Raw genomic sequence first — 18,039 nt, forward strand, 5'->3', positions numbered from 1 at the left:
TTATAAAGCAAGATAAATGTGCATGGGGCAGTGGGGCCCTCCTGGGCCTAAACTGGGACGGGGAAGGGGTACCTGGTCTTTTTCCTATACCCACTTCTTCTAGAGCCCTTATTTTGCCCGCCCTCACAGCAGGCTCACCACCTGTGTTTATTACAAACGGTTTAATTGCGTCTTATCCCAAAAACTTTACAAATAAAGAACGACATGCCAGTCTGGGGGTGCTGTGCAGTGAGTCACTACAAACTAGCCCAGGCACAGCTTAATGCCGCCGAGAGCCATCTAGGAGCAGTCCCAGCGGTGGCCTCAGCCACGTGGGTAAGAGGGCCACGGAGGAGGAGGGCTGCCAATGTGGAAAGCCTAGCCAGGGGGCCTGGCTTCAGGTCTGTGAAGGTGCTTCAACAGCACGATGCTCATTCTCTGTCCGTTGTGTCTCCATGTACTTTCGCATCTTCTCCACCATCCAGGAGGGTAGGACAAAGGATTTCAGCTCCTCTAATTTCAGGTCCAGGCATCCTCTGGAACAGACATTGAGGAGAAAGATTGAAGCGAGAGGATGTAGGCCCAGGCTACTCCTGGCGGCTACAGCAAGGCAGGGGACTGACCCACTGGTGTTACCTGTAGTCATCGCTGGCAGCGAGGTCCCGGATGTCCTCCTCAATGAGGAGGTATGCCTGGGGCAGGAGCAAAGGAGAGTGATCATCACCTCTGAGTCATTTCAGTCTAACTCCATGACACTTTATTAAACATCTGCTTAATGTAAGGGCTGGAAGGGAGTGGGGCAGTTTATAATTTAGTAGGGACAGTAAGTAGGGAGAGACTGTCTGGGGAATTGTCCTTGAGACAATCTTTCACTCACATAGAAACTTCATGGGTGGGGGAGTGGGGACTGGTGACTAATATATTCATAACCTTCTCTTTTATAAAAGGACCCAGAGGTGGCTAATAACAAAATGGCAAGAGAGCCAGCCAAATATACATGGAAACAAGAAATCAGGAGGAAGCTATCTGTTAACTCTAGGAACTAAGATCATTTGGTTTTGAACTTCGTGGCAGAGGGGAAAACTTGAGAAACCGCACTGCTGTGTTGTACCTGGCTGCCTCATTCTGGGCCCTGCAGAACTGCTTTGGCACAATGCCATGGTCTACAGTAGGCGAGGGGCCTCTTGGGAGCTTACCATACAGGGGGTTTTGTTCATGCCATGAGAAAGTCTTCTGTGGGAAACATTCCTTTCGGTCTTAGGGTCAGAAATAACTGTGTGTCCCTTGAGTAATTTGACTGTCTTCACTTAAGGGCACTGCGACCTACGTAACAGACCAGGTGTCCTCGAGAGGGGCCTAGAGCTGAATTTATGAAAACCTAGAAATGCACCGGTCTCCCAGATCAGCAATTAAAATTTTTTTAAAAACTAGTCTTGCTCATGGCTTAATTTTAGATCCTGTCTTTCCTTCCCCTCCATTTCTTATTTATGTTACGTTGCATTTTATGTATCAATGGTAAGCTCCCTGAAATCTATCTTGAAACGGGATAGAGTAGTAAAAGAAAATAAAAACTAGCTTTCAGTACCAGAAACGACTGGCATACTGGTTTGCAAGGCCATTAGATTCTCACAGGAGCAGTCCCAGCAGTGGGACTGAGTGAGTCCCCAGGTCGGGGACACTCCATGTGATGGACAAAGCCCTCCATGCTAGTTTTAGAACTCATGCAATAATGATTTTCCTAAGGTTGTTGCTGGACATGAGCTGAAAACTGGAGGTGATTCTGGAAGGGGCTGCCAGGGGTGGCAAGCAATTTCACCCCTGCTGACAAGGGTGCTGCCTGGAAAGCTGTGTTGAGAAAAGGTTTTATTACCCTCTGGTAGCAGAGTGTTGTGACTGATGAGTGAAATCTGTCAATGGGCACGTGAGGGAAAAGCAGTATTAAGTGTGACTTGTACCCGCCATTCCCTTGCACAACGAGTATCAGCTCGCAATGGGGGGGGGGGGGAGGTACCGAGGGGCAGGGTGGGAGACTTCGGCAGGGAAGGGAACCTGGGGATTATAGCCTGCCGTCCGGCAGAAAGGAATGGGTCCTCTCTAACCCTTACACATCTCCTTCCCACACTCGTCAGCCTCTGAGAGTCTCTCAGATGTGGAGGTAAGCAGCACCCTGGGCCCGGGGCTGGGAGGGCCTGCGGCAGCAGCACTTAGGAACGATGCTTACCATCTTCCCCCCTGTTGCCCGCATGTGATGCTGCTCGGCCAGCCAGTGCTTGTCCTGGGGGTCAGCTGCATACTGTGAGGGATGAAGTCACAGGGGAGACATTAGCCTGGCGTGAGGGGCTTTTCTCATTCGGGCCCAGAGCATACTCTTGGCCCTTGAACAGTTCTTCCCAACAAGATGCTGTCCTCGCCTAGTGGACAGACAGGGCTCGCGGACCTCTTCAGAGCAAGTGCAGCCGAGACCAGCAGACAAGGGCATGGGGCCCAATTCCCAGAGATTCTGTTCACATCTGATCCCCACCCCCTTCCTTTCTCAAAACACAGCATCTCTGGCAATGGTTCAGACTGGTGACCGTTATTTTAGACCTCTACTCCTCTTTGAAAAAATGATCTGAGGTAGCTTACAACACATGTGACTATTATGGTGACATCTTTTCTAAAACAAAAATCAGGACATATGCTCTGGGGGAGGAAGGATAGCATCATGGTTAAGAACCTGGTTTTAGAATTAGGCAAAAAAGGTGTAAAGTCTGGTTTTTGCCACTTATTAGATGGTGTAAACTTGGGCAATCATTTTCTTGAGACTCGGTTTATTCATTTGTAAAACTGAGATATCAATACTTATATTAAATGAAGTTGACACTTAAAACTAATAAAATAATACTGAATATCAAAAAAAGAATAAATGAAATAGTGCATAAAAAGTGCTAAATATAGTATCTGATACGTAATAAGTATTCAATAAAGGTAGGTTTTATAAAATAGGCAGAACATTTGAAATGGAGATCAGGTTGGGAAATCTATATGGTCACTATCTTTGAGTTTAAATATTTCACTTCCCATGTAATGTAAATGCCAGTGAAAACCTTGAAAGTGCACTTTCTGACCCAACAATCCCATTTCCAGGGATTTACCCTTCAGAGTCACTCACACAAGGATATTTATTTGGTGCAGCACTGTTTATAGTAGCAAAACCGTTGGAAAAAACTTAAATATCCATTAATAAGATATTCCATAATATCTATTCTATGAATTCTATATGGCTGTTAAAAATAGAATGAGGGAGACTTAATTTAATAACATGGACAAATCTCTAAGATATTATCCACTAAATTTACAGTGGTCAGCACATTTTTTTCTGCAAAGGGCCCATTCGTAAATAGTGTAGGTTTTGCCAGCCACATATGGCCTTGTACATCTCTGTCACATACTATTCTTCTTTTTTAAAATTTTATATTACCCTTTAAACATGGAAAAACCCTTCAAAAATGTAAATGCTGGATTTGGCCCATAGGCCATAGTTTGCTCTGCATTAGAATATAAACTCTATGAGGGCAAGCAGTTCTGTGTGCCTGGTTTGTTCACTGTTGTATCTCTAGTACTTTGAAAATGATCAGCACTCAATAAACATTTGTTCAATGAATGAATGAATTTTGGGGTGAAAAAAATAAAATCAGAGAACAATATGTATAGTATAGTTCAATAACATTAAATATCACTAAAAGACAAGGATACACACACACGGAGGGACTGAAGGATGCTACCATGTTGTCTGCCAACGGTGATCTCTTGGGGAGGAGAGTCAGAGACAAGGGGGAAGGGGAACTTTGAGTTTTGTTCCCTATTAACTTCTGTGTATTGTCTGAATATTGTTATTACAAGAATGGCTTCATATGTTATTTCTATAATTGAAAAAATTTAAACGAAAAATTTGAATAATGCCTTTCTTTAGAAGGACAGAAAAATGGGCAAAAGATATAGTAGGCAGTTTACAGAAGAAATACAGACTGTAAATGAATGAAAAAGTGCTTCTCATCACTACTAGAGAATTAATACAACAAGCATTTCCTCTTCACTTATTAGACTGGAAAGATGAAAATGAGAGAGAGTATCCGCTGGTAATGACAGTGTGGGTTGGAAGTTTATCACAAATGGTGGGTTTAAGAACTGCGAATGTATGCTGGTAATAATGATAAACATTTACTGAGCCCTTGCAAGGTGCCAGGCATTCTGCTGGGTGCTTTATTGCACTCTCTCAATTCTACCAACTCTGTATCACTCCCATTTTATAGTTGACAAAACAGGATCAGAAATGTGGAGCCACTTGCCCAAGGTCACACAGCTAGTAAGTAATGGAACCAGGACTGAAACCATACTCTTAAACACTGTGCCACAGGAATTCCAAGTAGGTTCAAGAGCTATCCGTTTGGAGAATGATGCAAGTGGCTCTTAGAGGACGTGGATTTTAAAGAATCATCAGGCAGAAATAAGGGTGGGGGAGGAAGGTCGCCTGGGGAAAGAGGAACAGCAGGAGTGAAGACACTAAAAAAGGAAAATGAAGAAGTTCTTAACACCTTGCCTAGGTGATAAGAATCCCAAAATAAGACTGAAAAACAAGGGGAAGCAGGTCTGCCCTTCAAAGAACTTGAACTTACACAGAATGTAGTAGCTAGAGCCCATGATTCTGGGACCGCAGAGGGGCTATGTAGTTCTGGCAAGGGGCACCAAGGCTTATGAACAGGTGCAAAAAAAAAAAAAAATGTGTACATGTACTACTTTTTTTTTAATATGTTTGGGTGCTTTTCTGACTGATAAAATACAAATTAATTTAAGAGGGTGAGTAAATTCATGATTTCCGCCCATCCATTGTTTCCTCAAACAGTGGAGATCAAAGCACAGCTGCTCTCAGAAGGGGAGTCCCCTCTTCGAAAAGGGTTAAAACCACTGCTTGCTCCAATCTCTTCATACACAACGGAATAAGGTTATGGTTAAGAGCTCAGGCTTGGCTAAGGCAGACCCAGACTTGAATCCTGACTCACTAATCACTACTGATTAACTCTGAGCCAGTCACTTAGCCTTTCTCAACCACTGTTGTTGTTTTTTTTTTTAAAGCTTGTAAAATGAGCATGATAATACCTATCTTAAAGTCTTAAAGGACAGTTCCATGAAATAATGTAAGTGCAGCACCTAAAACTGTGTTTGGTACATAATGAACATACAAGGAAAGTAGGTATTATTATTGAGGCACAGAGGTGTTGAGTAAATTACAAGAGGTTAAGGTCAAGGCCAGATGTCCTCACTCCCAGACCAATGTCTGACCCGAGCTCCTCCGTGCCACCTGGAGTTCTCAGTGCCATCTACTCGCCTGCAACGGCCTGCCTAACTGCCAGCACTCACCTACCTTAAAGAGGTGTGGGTGCTTGATGTAGATTCTCCCTCTGGTGCCCCCCATCCCCAGGGCCCTGAAAAGCAACAGATGAGAGGTAAGGATTCCAGCACTTCCTGTCCTAGTGGGGGACACCCCCGAGCTTTCCCCTCCCGCAGCGCCAAAGCGCTTAGACTTACTTGTTGGCTCGAGATCCCAACACAAAGGTGGTCGATTCATTCAGCCGAGCTGGGTCCCACTATGCAAAACACAGAGAGGCTGGTGAAGGGGTAGTTTACCTGGTGGGCCTGGCGGAACACTCCTCCCCTGGCCCTCTACCACCACCACCCTTGTCCATTATTCAACACACAGCTGAATCAAGAAACCCAGTACTTACCATATGCTAGGCCCTGCGCTAAACACTGGGGATAAAGAGATGACTAAGGCAGTTTCTGTTCTCCAGGAGGCCAGACACATGTACAGATAATCATACCATCACGAGATGGGCAATGATACAGGTGAGTGCAGGGTGTGGGGGTCCCAAAGGGAGGGTAACAAGAAGGCTTCCCTGTAGAGGTCATGCCCAAGTTTATCCTGACAGGGTGAGCACGAGTTAGAAAGGGCAAATGGAAGGAAGGAGGGGCAGCACGAACAAGGGCAGGTGACAGCTGACTTGGCGTGTTGGAGAGACTGTAAGTAATTCTGCGTTGCTAAGAGAGCACAAATTAGGGAGTGGTAATTAATGAGGCTGGACAGAGAAGCAGAGAGGGGGCAGAGGCCCCAGTACACCTCGTTTAGGGGTTCGCACTTAATTTATTCTGTGGGTAACGGGGAGACATAGAGGGCCTCTAAATAGGGAGAGCCTTGCTTTAAAGACAGCTCTCTCCTGCAATGTGGCTAATGGACTCAAGGTAGCAGGCTGCCGACAGGGAGGGCAGATGAGAGGTTGTTGTAACAGAGTAGTTTTGAAAAGATGAAGGCCTGAGCTAGGAGAGCAGTAAGGATGAAGAGGAGGGAATAGCAACTGCGATATATTTAGGACGTAGAAGCGTCCAGGGCTTGACTGGATGCAGGGAGAGGAAGGGAAAAAGAGGCAAAGATGCTTAGAGCATGTAAAAGAAGGTCTCTGAAGAAAGATTTGGATTCCCATATTGGATATGCTGAGTTTGAAATGCTATGGAAATTCCAGGCTGGGAGGGCTAGCAGACAGTAGGATATACAAGTTTTAAACTAGAGGTGTGGGGCGAACAAAGAGGTATGGCAACTTTAGCACACCCTGGTCCCTGAAACCGTGAGAGTGAATGATTTAGATCATCTAGAGAGAAACTAGGTGGAGAAGTGGGCCAAGGAGAGAATTCTGGGCAACGCCCATTTATATGGGTCGTTGCTGAGGAAGAACGTCCAAAAGATAGACAGGATATTTGGAGAGGAACAGAAAGATCCAGGAGCACGCAGGACCACCTGCTTAAAGGGAGCAGAGTATTAAAAAAGTGTGGTCACCAGTGTGAAATTAGAGAGGGCCAGTAAGACAAGAGCTGGACTGTTTCCACTGGACACAGCCCCAAACAGGACAGTGGAGATTTACCTACCTTACTGGACTTCCTTTTGATTTTATTTGAAGAAAAGTATTCTGCTAAAAGAGCCTGCAAACAACTGTTCTGGTGTCAGTGGACCTTGTGTTTGAGACCTGGTATGAGATTCTGGGAAGTCTCTAAGCCTTAGTATACACTCAAGTATATTAAGTGTATAAGAGAACGAGATAAAATAATTTCTGCCCACAAGGGAGCTGGCAGGAAAGAAAGCTCTGCAACTAGAGAACGTAACGGAATCTATTTCGTAAGGTTGTTACAAAGATTAAATGAGATAGAGAATCCATGTAAAGATTTAGGGCAGTGCTGTGACATGTTAAGTACTGCATGAGCATTCGTGACCACTAGCTTTTTCAGGGAGAAGGCTTCAGCAGACTCAAGACCTCTCTTTGTTTTGCCCCTAACTCTGACCCCCATCTGGGCTACTTCAGGGAGGCCAGCATGGGGGGTAACGGGAGGGGCAAAATGGCCCTGGAATGGCGTGCACACACCCTGTACCACCCCGGCCTCCTTTCCCTGATGAGTCTCCCTGGGATAGAGGCCCTGGCCATGCTCATAATCATACCTTGGGGCCTTCTCGGCGAATCGGTTCACAGGATTTTGGTTTCCATCTGATTGGAAGGAAAGAAGCAAGGTGAATTCTCCAAGGTCAGGCCTAGGACTGGCAGAAAGCCTGCTGCCGATGGTGGGGGTTCCTCACATACTCTCACGTTAGCCCTGGGCACACTTCCTCCTGGGCACCCATTGGAGGAGGTACAAAGGGACAAGAGTGTGGACTACAGGCCTTCTAGGCCTAACTCTGGTATCACCTAGCCATGTGGGCAAGTCCAAGAGCCTCTCCGAGCTGCAGTTCTCGCGCGTCCAAAGGATGTAACGGCAACTGCCCTGCCTACCGATCCTGTGTTGGTGAGGAATGACCTCGCTCAGGCAGGACATCCGTCTAAGGGGTGAATTATTACGCCACCTCCTAAGCCAGTGTCCCCACCGCTCTTAAGCAGACCAGTATGGCTTTATCTGCTTCACATGTGCGGCCTCCATGTAAAGTTTCATTTGAAAAAGAAGAAAAAGATTCTGTTGTTTCAAAAACCTTAGAAAATGACCATCCTGGAGGCAATGTAGTACAGTCTTGCCCCTTATTAGCTGCGTGAACTTGGACAAGTAATTCTCTGAGTCTGTTTCCCTATCTGCAAAATTAGTAATATTAGTAATATCTTCATTAGAGGGTAAGGCTTAGAAGGCAAAGTATGTAAGGTATTCAGACCAGTTATGGCACATTATAAACATTCAATATATACTAACAATAAAAAAACCTCTGGCGTTTAATCAAGCTGGGCTTCACTGTTCTGGGCAAAACCAGGATAAAATAACCTCCTCCTGGTTGCCTTCTTGCTCTGCCCTTCAAGGCTGGGTAACTCTCCTCCAAGGTGACGTGGTTAGAGGCTCTGATTGCTCCAGGCACAGAACTCGGCTCGATTTTCCTCCAGGCCCAACCTCCCCACTCCTCCCTTTGACTCTGTTGGTCCCTACTCACACCATGCCAGTGGCTGCACGGTCATTTGCCAGGATGTGTCCAGGAGGTCGTCCCTTCCTCTGTCACAAAGAACAGTTGTCAGATGCCTGACCGTGTGGAAGCCCCACACCACCCCATTGGCAGGTCCAGGATCACTTGGTGGAGATGGTTTTACAAAGTGACCAAATGATGCTTGAGAATGAACAGGGAAAGGCAGTGTTTCCGAGGTTCCTACCTCTCATGCTAGAAAGGCCCCGGGGTGCATTGAGGAAGCCCACCACCTCCTTCAGGAGCTGCCCGGCCTTCTCTCAGTCAGAACACGTGGAGACAGATTACCTTTTTGGGAACGGGGCTCCCTCGATGGGCACATTCCTCGTCTGCCTGGCGGCCACGCTGCAGGAAAAGGAGAGAGTCAGTGGAAGGCCCAGGCCTGGGGGCACAGGTCCCAGGGTTGCAGAAGACAGAGCCTGGGCCACACCCTCCAGCCCCTCCGAGACAGGCCTCAGGAGCCCTCCCAGCATGACGCGACTTGGACCTGGGCGTACAAATGGGTGGTCCATCGAACCTCCCAGCACCCACAGAGTTTACCTGTTCCCCAGTCTGATCAGTCTCCCCTTCCAACACCCCAGGATACCGTGACTCTGACCTTTATCCCTGGAAGCTCATGGGTCAACCTGGGTATGACTTTTTCTCCATCTGAAAACAGTACTTTAGCCTGAAGGGAAAAGACCAAGTGTTAATAGTCACTATTTTGGTGAGTAAGCCTCTCTGCTTCCATTTTTACAAACACAACTCCAAACAGGGTTAAAACTGTTTCACAGTCAGCACAAAGGCACTCCATCATATATATATATATTTTTTTTTCTTCTCTCTTTTTAAACTTGAGTAATTAAACACCATTGTTGAAAAATTGGAAAATATAAATAAGCAAAAAAAAAAATCAAACCTGAAATCTCATACTCACAGAATACTGTTAACATTTCAGTGTAAATTCTTCCTTATTGTTTTCCATGTAAATATATACTATGTGTTTTTCCTAACTAAATGCTGTTTTTATTTAATAAATATTGCATGCCTGGTACATAAATGCTGGGGACGCAGCAGGAAATAGCAAAAGTAAGGTCCTGTTCTCGTGTAGCTTCTATTCTGTGGGTCATCTGGATAATAAGCAAATAAATAAACATATAAACAGGCTGACCTGGATCATAACAAATGCTCTGAAGAAGAAACCTGCAGGCAGATGTGAGAGAGAATCGCCAGAAGGGAGGGCTACTTGAAGCAGGTGGCAGGGAAGGCCTTGCTGAGGAAGTGGCCTTTGAGCTGAGATGTGAAGGAGCCACTGTAAGAAAACCTGATAAGCGTGTTAGCAGCAAGGAGGAGCGCAAAAGCCCTAAAGTGGGGGCAGACGTGGCTCATTTGAAGAAGAAAAAGACGGCCTGGCAAAGTAATCAGCAAGGAGAGAGTGGTAACCCAAGGCGTGTGGTGAGGATAGCAGGGGCCTCGTAGGCCTCGGAAGAGATGGGTTCACGTGACGTCTCGGAGCAGCACTTGACAGCCCGGAGCACTGCCTCTTGCAAACACTTTTCTACTGGCCCCTGTGGCCACACTTCCCTGGTTTTCCTATTTTTCTGGCCACTCTTTCTTAGTCTTCTTTGTGGGCTCATCCTCCTTAATCTGGTTCTTTTCATTCTATCCTTTCATTAGATATTCTATCCGTTCTCATCTATGCTCATAGCTTCAATTAACATCTATCAACTGATGACTGTAAGTTTTTCTCTTCACCTGTAGCCTCCCCTTTGAGCTCCAGAATTATACAAGTCTGCCCTATGCCTATGTGTGGATGTCCCAAATACACTAAGTCCAAAATTAAACGTATGATTTCCTCTTCCAAAAGTTATCCCTTTTCAGTGAAGAGTGCACGAGTCTCAATGAGTAATCATACACATCTGTTGATTCATACCTGTCGCCTAACTAGGATGTAAGTTCTATGAGAGCAAGAACTCAGCTTGTTCATTTGTTTGTTCATTTGTTCATTCATTCATTCACTCAATTACTCTATCATCCAACAAACAGTGTACACCTATTAAGAGTCGTATTCTATGGTTAGAATATGGCTAGCAGTGAACAAGATCAGGCCTCAAGATTTTAGCAGAGGTGGGCGTGGGAGGGAGGTAGAAAATCAACAAATGAACTATTAATAATTTCAGATTGAAATAAATAATGGAAATAAACAAGTGAGGTGATAGAAAGTAACTGTAGGAAAGGGAGTAGTGAGATGAGGCTACTTTAGAAGGCTTTCTGATGAGGTGATACGTAAGCTGAAACTGAAAAAAAGGAGGAGCCGGCTATGTAGAGTCAAGGGTAGAGCATGCCAGGCAGTGAGAACAGCAGGGGCAAGGGGCCTGAGTTGGTGAAGCAGAAAGTAGTCTAGTATGGCTAGAATATAGGCAACAGGGGAAGTGGGATGAGATGAAGTTAAAGAAAGAGGCAGGAGCCAGTCCACACAGGGCTCTGTGGGTCACGGTGAGGCATCAATCAGGGTTTTATTCTGCCTGCAAAGGGAAGGCACTGAAGGGTTTTAAAGAGGAGAGTGAGACAATCTGATTCATCTTTAGAAAGACGGGTCTGGCTGCTATGAGAATGGATGGAAGAAGGCAAGAGTACAAGTAGCTCAGGGCTGAGATATACACTTGGGAATCATCAGCTGTTAAATTTTTAGGCTTCAAAGCTACAGGACTAGATGAAATCACCTAGAACGAGAGTGAGCCACAGAAGAGGAGGGGGTCTGAGGACTGAATTCAGGAGTGCACCGACAGTCAGATGTCAGGTAGTCAGAGGTCAGTTAGAGAAGATGAGCTGGCCCAGGAAGCTGAGGGGTAGCGGCCACCACGGCTGGAGAAAAGTCAAGGCACTGGAGCCAAGAGAAGCATTCCAAAAAACAAATGCACCAGGAAGCTAAGCTCTCACTGACAGGTGGGAGTTCAGTCCTGGCAAAGCTGAGATCCAGGCCCTGATCTTGCTCTTTTCTGCAGCTGTGTCTGAGTAACTAGCCGGCCCATCTTCCAGAAGATGTTACATTCTCATCTCACGATGCCTTATAGGGCTGAACTCAAATCAGCCCTTGTGCCTTTGACTATGAAGGAATTTCTGTCTCTGACAACTAATGGTTTCACAGTCAAGCACAGAATCTGGGTGATGCCGACAATTCCTATTAATAATAGCAGCTGACACAGGCAAATAGGTTCACTACTATCTTGGGAACATAGCCATTTATAGACCTGATGTCATGCCTCCTGGCTACACCCCGAGAGGCAGGGAGGCAGAAAAGGAGATGGACCTAAGTAAGCTATGCTAACTCTTGCTTGTTTTAAGCCACAATTTCTTCATCTATAAATTAGGGATTAAAACATGTATTCTGTGCAGGGTTTCTTTTGAGATGTCAATGCATGAATCCACGTGAAAGCATCTATCACACGACCTGGCATACAGTAACTACCTCTTTTCCGGTCCAGCAGCAACACCTCGAAGCCCTGTTGGACAGAAGTGGTTTGTCGGACATCCCCCAAAATACCTCTGATGATCAGATCACGTTTCTTAGCGGGGGCCCGAGGGCTAAACCCCGTGCCTACATCCCCTGTCCCCTTTGTCACACCTGCTCCAGGCAGCTCCGACAGGCCTCCTGGATCAGCTGCTCTGCGTCCACTTCTTCTCCAACGTTGTCTCGCACATTCAGTGCTGCCTTCTGGAAGAACTAGGAAGAAGTACAACAGAGGAAAGGTCAGACGTCCTGCTAATCTGTATCAGCGTGAAGGAAACTGAATATAAAAGAGAAGCTTTCATCCTACCCTCACAAAGAAGGGAAAAGTGATTATGAGCAGGACTTTGAGATCAGACAGATTTAGATTCATATCCCAGCCTCGATGTCCCCACTCTACCCTGATTTAAGGAGGAGAATCATCATGGAGGTGCCCAAAGGATGGTCATGACAGCATGAATGTGTAAATCATTTAAAATCAATAACCTAAATCAATAACCAGGTACAGCTTAAATAAATTAGGGTGTAGCCATACCATGAAGTAATATGCAAATACTAAAAATCATAATAAAGATGTATAGGAGAATATATTTTTGATGTGAAAGGTATTCATGATATACTGCCAAGTGAAGGAAGCAAGTTATAAAATAGTTTGGCATCGTATCAGCCCATTTATGTAAAATAGCAAAAAGCAAACATAGAGTCTAGGCAAAAGAACTGTAAGGATATATATTAAAGTAACAGTGGTGATATCATGGATGATTGCTTTCTTTTTTTTCTTATCTATATTCTCTAAATTTTTATAGTGTATACGCATTATTTTTGCAGAAGAAGAAAAGAATGCCAGTGCCTGAGGTGAACAGGCCAGGGTTAGTTAGGCAAGATCCAGACAGTAGAAAGTCCTGATTGAATCTCACTTTGGCCAATCTGAAAGAAACATCTGTGGGATGGGAGAAGTGAGACCTGGCCAGGGCCCCAGGATATCAGCAGCTTTAATTGGCTGGGAAAAGGGAAGGCAGAAGTTTCTTCCACTGGGTAAGAGGAAGTCCTTGAGCCTGAAAACGCCCAGGGACAAGGTGGTGTGAGGTCCCAAACCAAGGCAGAGAACACACTCATAACGAGAGTCCAAGTCGTGTCTCTAGATTGGTGTCAGTTCTCTCTGGCATACAGAAAAGTTCTGGAACCTATAACCAGTGCTCCTCCTGTGGGAGACAACGCTGGGATGTACTGTCGTTTTATATTTAGCAAGGTCAAATGCCTTTGTTGTTAACATCGCACCAAGGAGAAGAGTGTGAAAGCATTGAATTAGGGACCTCAAGAGTTGAGGAAGAAAATTCTTCAGGACGAGTTAAATGGAATGAGCCGATGAGTTTGACTTGAAAACAAAAACTAAATTAATACTGGTGTTCAACATTGATTATTGACTAAATGAAAGCTATTTAGAATCATCTAGATACTTTACAAGCAGCCTGTGAGTCAGGCAGTGCAAGGAATGTAGAGGGATGAGTAGAAGCTACCTCTGGACCTGTGAATGAGATCCAGTGAAGAATAAAGGCATTCTCAAACACTACTGGTAGAAATGCAAAATGGTACGGCTTTTCTGGAGAGAAATTTTCTCAAGGGAAAGGTCTGTTTTCCCTTTTACCCACCAATTCCATCTCTAGAAATTGATCCCCCAGAAATGCTCAAAAGTGAACCAGAAATGCTCAAAAGTGAACCAAAGATATATATACGCACAAAGTGTTCAATGTAGCATTGTCTGTAATACAGAAAAACTGGAAACCACCTGAATGTTCTAGGAACTAGCTCATTAAATTATGATACAACCGTACAACAGACCACTCTGCAGTTATTACTATGCAGAACAGTGGATGGAGATTATACATCTGGTTTGGTATCTCTGGGAGGTGAGTTTTAGTGACTTTGGGCTTCTACTTTTAAAAATATCTGTATTATTTTTTTCCCGATATATCTTACAAAAAATTTCAAACATATAGAGAAATGAAAAGAAATACTCAATGAATATCTAATACCCACCTAGAGTCTATACTAAAAACTGTGTTATATTTGCTGTCACATGTCCATTTATCCATCCCTTTATCCACCCATTAATCTATTTTATAAACTATATTAGAACATTTTTTTAAAAAAGAGGCATACATTCAGTAATTGCAGAAATAAATCAATAAAGATTAACAATGTCTTGGATTAGATCAGCTATATCTAGAAGTTATTAGCATAAACACTTTTTTTTTTTAAAGGCGGGCACAGCTCACAGTGGCCCATGCGGGGATTGAACCGGCAACCTTGGTGTTATTAGCACCATGCTCTAACCAACCAAGCTAACCGGCCACCCCGTCATAAACATTTTTAAGAAAATGGGTAGCTGAGATTTGGGAACATTGTCAAAGGGATCAGACAAGGTCAATCAAGAGTATGAACTGATTAAAGTTGTAATGTAATCAATTAATTTGTACCTCGTCTGAAAACAAGTGTGATAAGGAGGTATCTTCACAGCCATAAAGAGGGGAGCTCAGAGCCACACACTGTATTTATCCAGCGTTTGTCCAGGGGAGAAGGTTCCTGAATCATGGTATCCACTATTGGGACAAGCAATGAGAAAAAGGCTTTGGAGGCAGGCAATCTCAGATTGAATCCTGGCCTAGCCTTTTCCTAGTGGCTTAACTTCTTTACTTCTGCATGTGCCAATGTGTGGAGGCATGAGAATACATGGTGCATTCTGGGACATGAGAGAATTAGGGATAGTAAGAACAGGGTATAAAGAGGTATGTGGCTAGGGTCTGATCACAGTGAGCCATATATGCCGTGTTAAGGAATTTGGATTTTACTCAGAAGACAATGGAAAGTCATTGCGGTATTTTAAACAGTGGAATGACACCATTAGATTTGCGTTTTAGGGATCACTGGCAGCTGTATGGAAGGCAGGTTGAGAGAAGGAAAGAAGACAGGCAGTCAGGGATTATAGTAGGAGCCTAGGTGAGAAATGAAATACTGAACCGAGCCAAGCAAGGAAGACGGGCCGCCTGACCATCATGTGGTGGAAACTACAGGACTCCACAAACGGGTAAGAAGAGGAAGGACAGGGCAGCGCACTTAGTTTCTGGTTTCTCAGTGGATGGTGGTCCCATTCGAACGTAACACATCCAAAACTGATTTCCCCTCTTCCTCATGGCAAGTCAACGGCAACTCTATTTCTTAGCTGCCCAGGGCAAATGAGTTGGGAGCCATTTACTTCTTTTTCTTTCACCTTGCACATCCCAATTATCGGCAACTCCTGTTGCTACCTTTAAAGTACAGAATCTGACTCCCAACATCTTCACCGCTAACACCCAAGCCACTGTCATCTCAAGCCTCCTAACTGGTCCTCCTATAGTCTATTCTCTATACAACGGTCAGAGTGACTCTTTAAGAAGGTTCAGATCATGTACTCTGCTCAAAACTCTCCAAGAGCTGCTATTTTACTCGTAATAAAACCTGAAGTCCTTCCCGTGGCTTCAAAGGTTCTGCACGAGCCAGGCTCGTTCTGTCTCTGATCACCTCTCCCCCTACTCTCCTCTGGCCCAGTCCACTCCAGCCACACTGGCTACCTGGTTGCTTTGAATGTGCCAAGGACACTCCTGCCTCAGGGCCTTTGCCCTTGTTCCTCTTCCGGGACTGCTCTTGCCCCAAATAAATATCTGCACAGCTTCTTTTCTTCACTTTATTCAGGTCTCTGCTCAAATGTCCTCTTCTCAGAGGGCTGTGCCAGCCACAATCTATCAAAATCACTCCCCTTGCTCCCCACTGGGCACTCTCTTCCCCTTCTCTCTGGCATTCCCTAACAAAGTACATGTTTGTTTAAAGAGGACAAAGACATTGTCCGTTTGTTCACTGTTACGTCCCACGGCCTAGAAGAGTGCCTGCCATTATGGGAGGCGCTCAGTAGATACTTCTTGAATGAATGAACAAACACAAGAGGAGGAGGTTTAGGAAGAAAAATGAAGAGTTCAGTTCAGAATATTCTGGGTTTGAAGTATCCATGGAGCATTGAGGTAGAACCACGTAGAAGTTTATAGTGCTAGAAAATAATTTTAAGTAATAACAATGGTGACATTACTAAATAGGTAATAAAAACATTTGTTATTTTCCAAGCGCAGATCTGAGCATTTCATCCTCACAATGGCTTCGCAAAAGAGGTATTCAAATTACCCCCACAGAGGGAAATAAGTTCTTGGGGGTTGAGAATTGGAAAACTTTAGAAATCTGTGTGTACTCGAGTAAGCCAGGGAGATTGCGATGCAGTCAAGGATGGCCCATGAATCTTTTTCCCTGTTAATGTTTTCTCTTTGTGTCCCTCTCACCTTCATGTACTTGTTGAAGACAGTCTGGATCTCCTCATTGATGCTAGGCTGCAGGACAGCTCGGAGGAGATCCATGGAGATGGCAGGATCTGTGAAACTGCATTCAGGAGGGAGACAGTCAGGCGACATGGCCCAAATATGTCCTTTCCTAGTCTGCCCAGCCTTTAATGACAATAATATACAGCTTTTTATTTTTAGATAACTAGCTATGTGCCCAGGTTGTGTAAAGCAGAGATGAATGACTTTATTTCATTCTCCTAACTCTGTGAAATGGGTACTATTTTTAACATGTTTTGTGAAGTATAACACTTATACAGAAAATTCTATTACAAATTGTTTTCGTGAATATCCATTTAATCACTACTCAGTTCAAGAAATATAATCAGCATCTCAAAGGCCCATCTCGTGCTCTCCTTTCCTTTTTATTATTTGATGATGATTATTATTTTATTATTTATTATTCATTATGACCCTATTACCACAGGATAATAGTACCCTGTGGATACTACTGGCCACACTTTTTTCTTAACTTCCATGCTACCCTGTCTTTTTAGAGCCCTCGAACACAGTCACAAGTGTTAGGATCTTAGGGGTTGTTTAATTCACCTATCCCCCCTCATTTGGTACATGAGTTCAGAGGGGGAAGTGACTTGCTCAAGGTCACACAGAGTTACAGAATCTGAGTCTCCTCTTTCCTAGTCCAGTGCTCTTTCTATTGGCTGATGATTTCTTCTCAGCCCCGTGCAACGGGGATCCCCCAAGCTGCCTTTCCAGCCAGTGCCTGGGAGGTAAGTCCCACCCAGGGTCAGGCTTACCTTGTTGTCATCTGTGAGCGGCGGCCCCTTCGCTGCACCTGCCGGTGCTTTATCATTATGTTCCAAGGGTTCTGTGGGGACCAAGGGAGCAGATGTCACCGAGGTCTGTGACACTGGGGTGGAGGTGGACGGTGGGTATGCAGTTAAACCTAGACAGCCCTGCTTCTCAGGTGCTTTCACCACCTCTCCCACCTTGGGGTCTGGGGAAGGGCCGTGGTTGGAAGCCCCTGCAGGGGAAGAGAAACTCAGGGAAAGTTTCCTGCCTCAAAAATCCCGACTCCACCTTTTCAGGAACGGCTAGAAGAAGGGAACCAGTGTTCACCGAGGGCCTACTCTGGGACAGATGATGCGCTGGGCGCTTTACCTGCATTTATAACCCATCCCAACAACCTTATGAGGCAGGTACTAATCTCTGTTTTACAGCATAAGAACTGGGGTTCAGGAACTTGACAGGACTGGCCCACGTCACCTAACTAGGAGGGCGGCACCTAGAATTTGAATCCAGGTCTTCGGATTGTGAAAACGCCAACCCTCTCGGCAGCGCCGGCTGCCGCGTTCTCTCGTCCGCGGGCCGGGGTCCTGGGAGCCCGAGGCCCAGCCGGCCCGAGCCCAGGCCCGGCCCGGCCTCTCCAGGGGCGCCCTCACCGTGAGAACCAGCTGACCCGCTGCGCCCGCGTCTCCCCGCTCGGGGCCGCCCCGCTCTGCCCCGCCAGGTCCCCGCGGCTGCTCGGCGTCGCCAGTGGCCCCCATGGCGTCCCTGACCCTTACAACTTCAGCCCGACTCTGCCACCGGCCGGAAAGTGGCTGTGTGACGTCACTGGAGCGCGTCGGCCGCGGACCCGGAAGCACGACGAGGCGAGCTGCGCGGTTACCATGGCAACCAAA

The 18,039-nt window shown here is 45.5% G+C and overlaps 1 protein-coding gene across 1 annotated transcript; it reads right to left on the reverse strand.

Annotated features, from left to right (window-relative positions):
• Positions 1-141: 141 nt before the first annotated feature.
• DNTTIP1 (deoxynucleotidyltransferase terminal interacting protein 1) lies at positions 142-17,974 on the reverse strand. Its single transcript, XM_033095220.1, has 13 exons — positions 17,800-17,974; positions 17,155-17,225; positions 16,340-16,436; positions 12,096-12,194; positions 9,090-9,158; positions 8,780-8,836; positions 8,465-8,523; positions 7,499-7,544; positions 5,545-5,603; positions 5,381-5,441; positions 2,201-2,272; positions 616-671; positions 142-515 (listed from the first exon to the last, which is right to left on the reverse strand). Exons 1-13 carry the CDS (start codon positions 17,902-17,904, stop codon positions 377-379), a joined length of 990 nt encoding a protein of 329 aa, XP_032951111.1. The 5' UTR covers positions 17,905-17,974; the 3' UTR covers positions 142-376.
• Positions 17,975-18,039: the final 65 nt, after the last annotated feature.

The sequence above is a fragment of the Rhinolophus ferrumequinum genome, chromosome 23, assembly GCF_004115265.2.
Source record: "Rhinolophus ferrumequinum isolate MPI-CBG mRhiFer1 chromosome 23, mRhiFer1_v1.p, whole genome shotgun sequence".
In the NCBI taxonomy this organism is placed as follows: Eukaryota; Metazoa; Chordata; class Mammalia; order Chiroptera; family Rhinolophidae; genus Rhinolophus; species Rhinolophus ferrumequinum.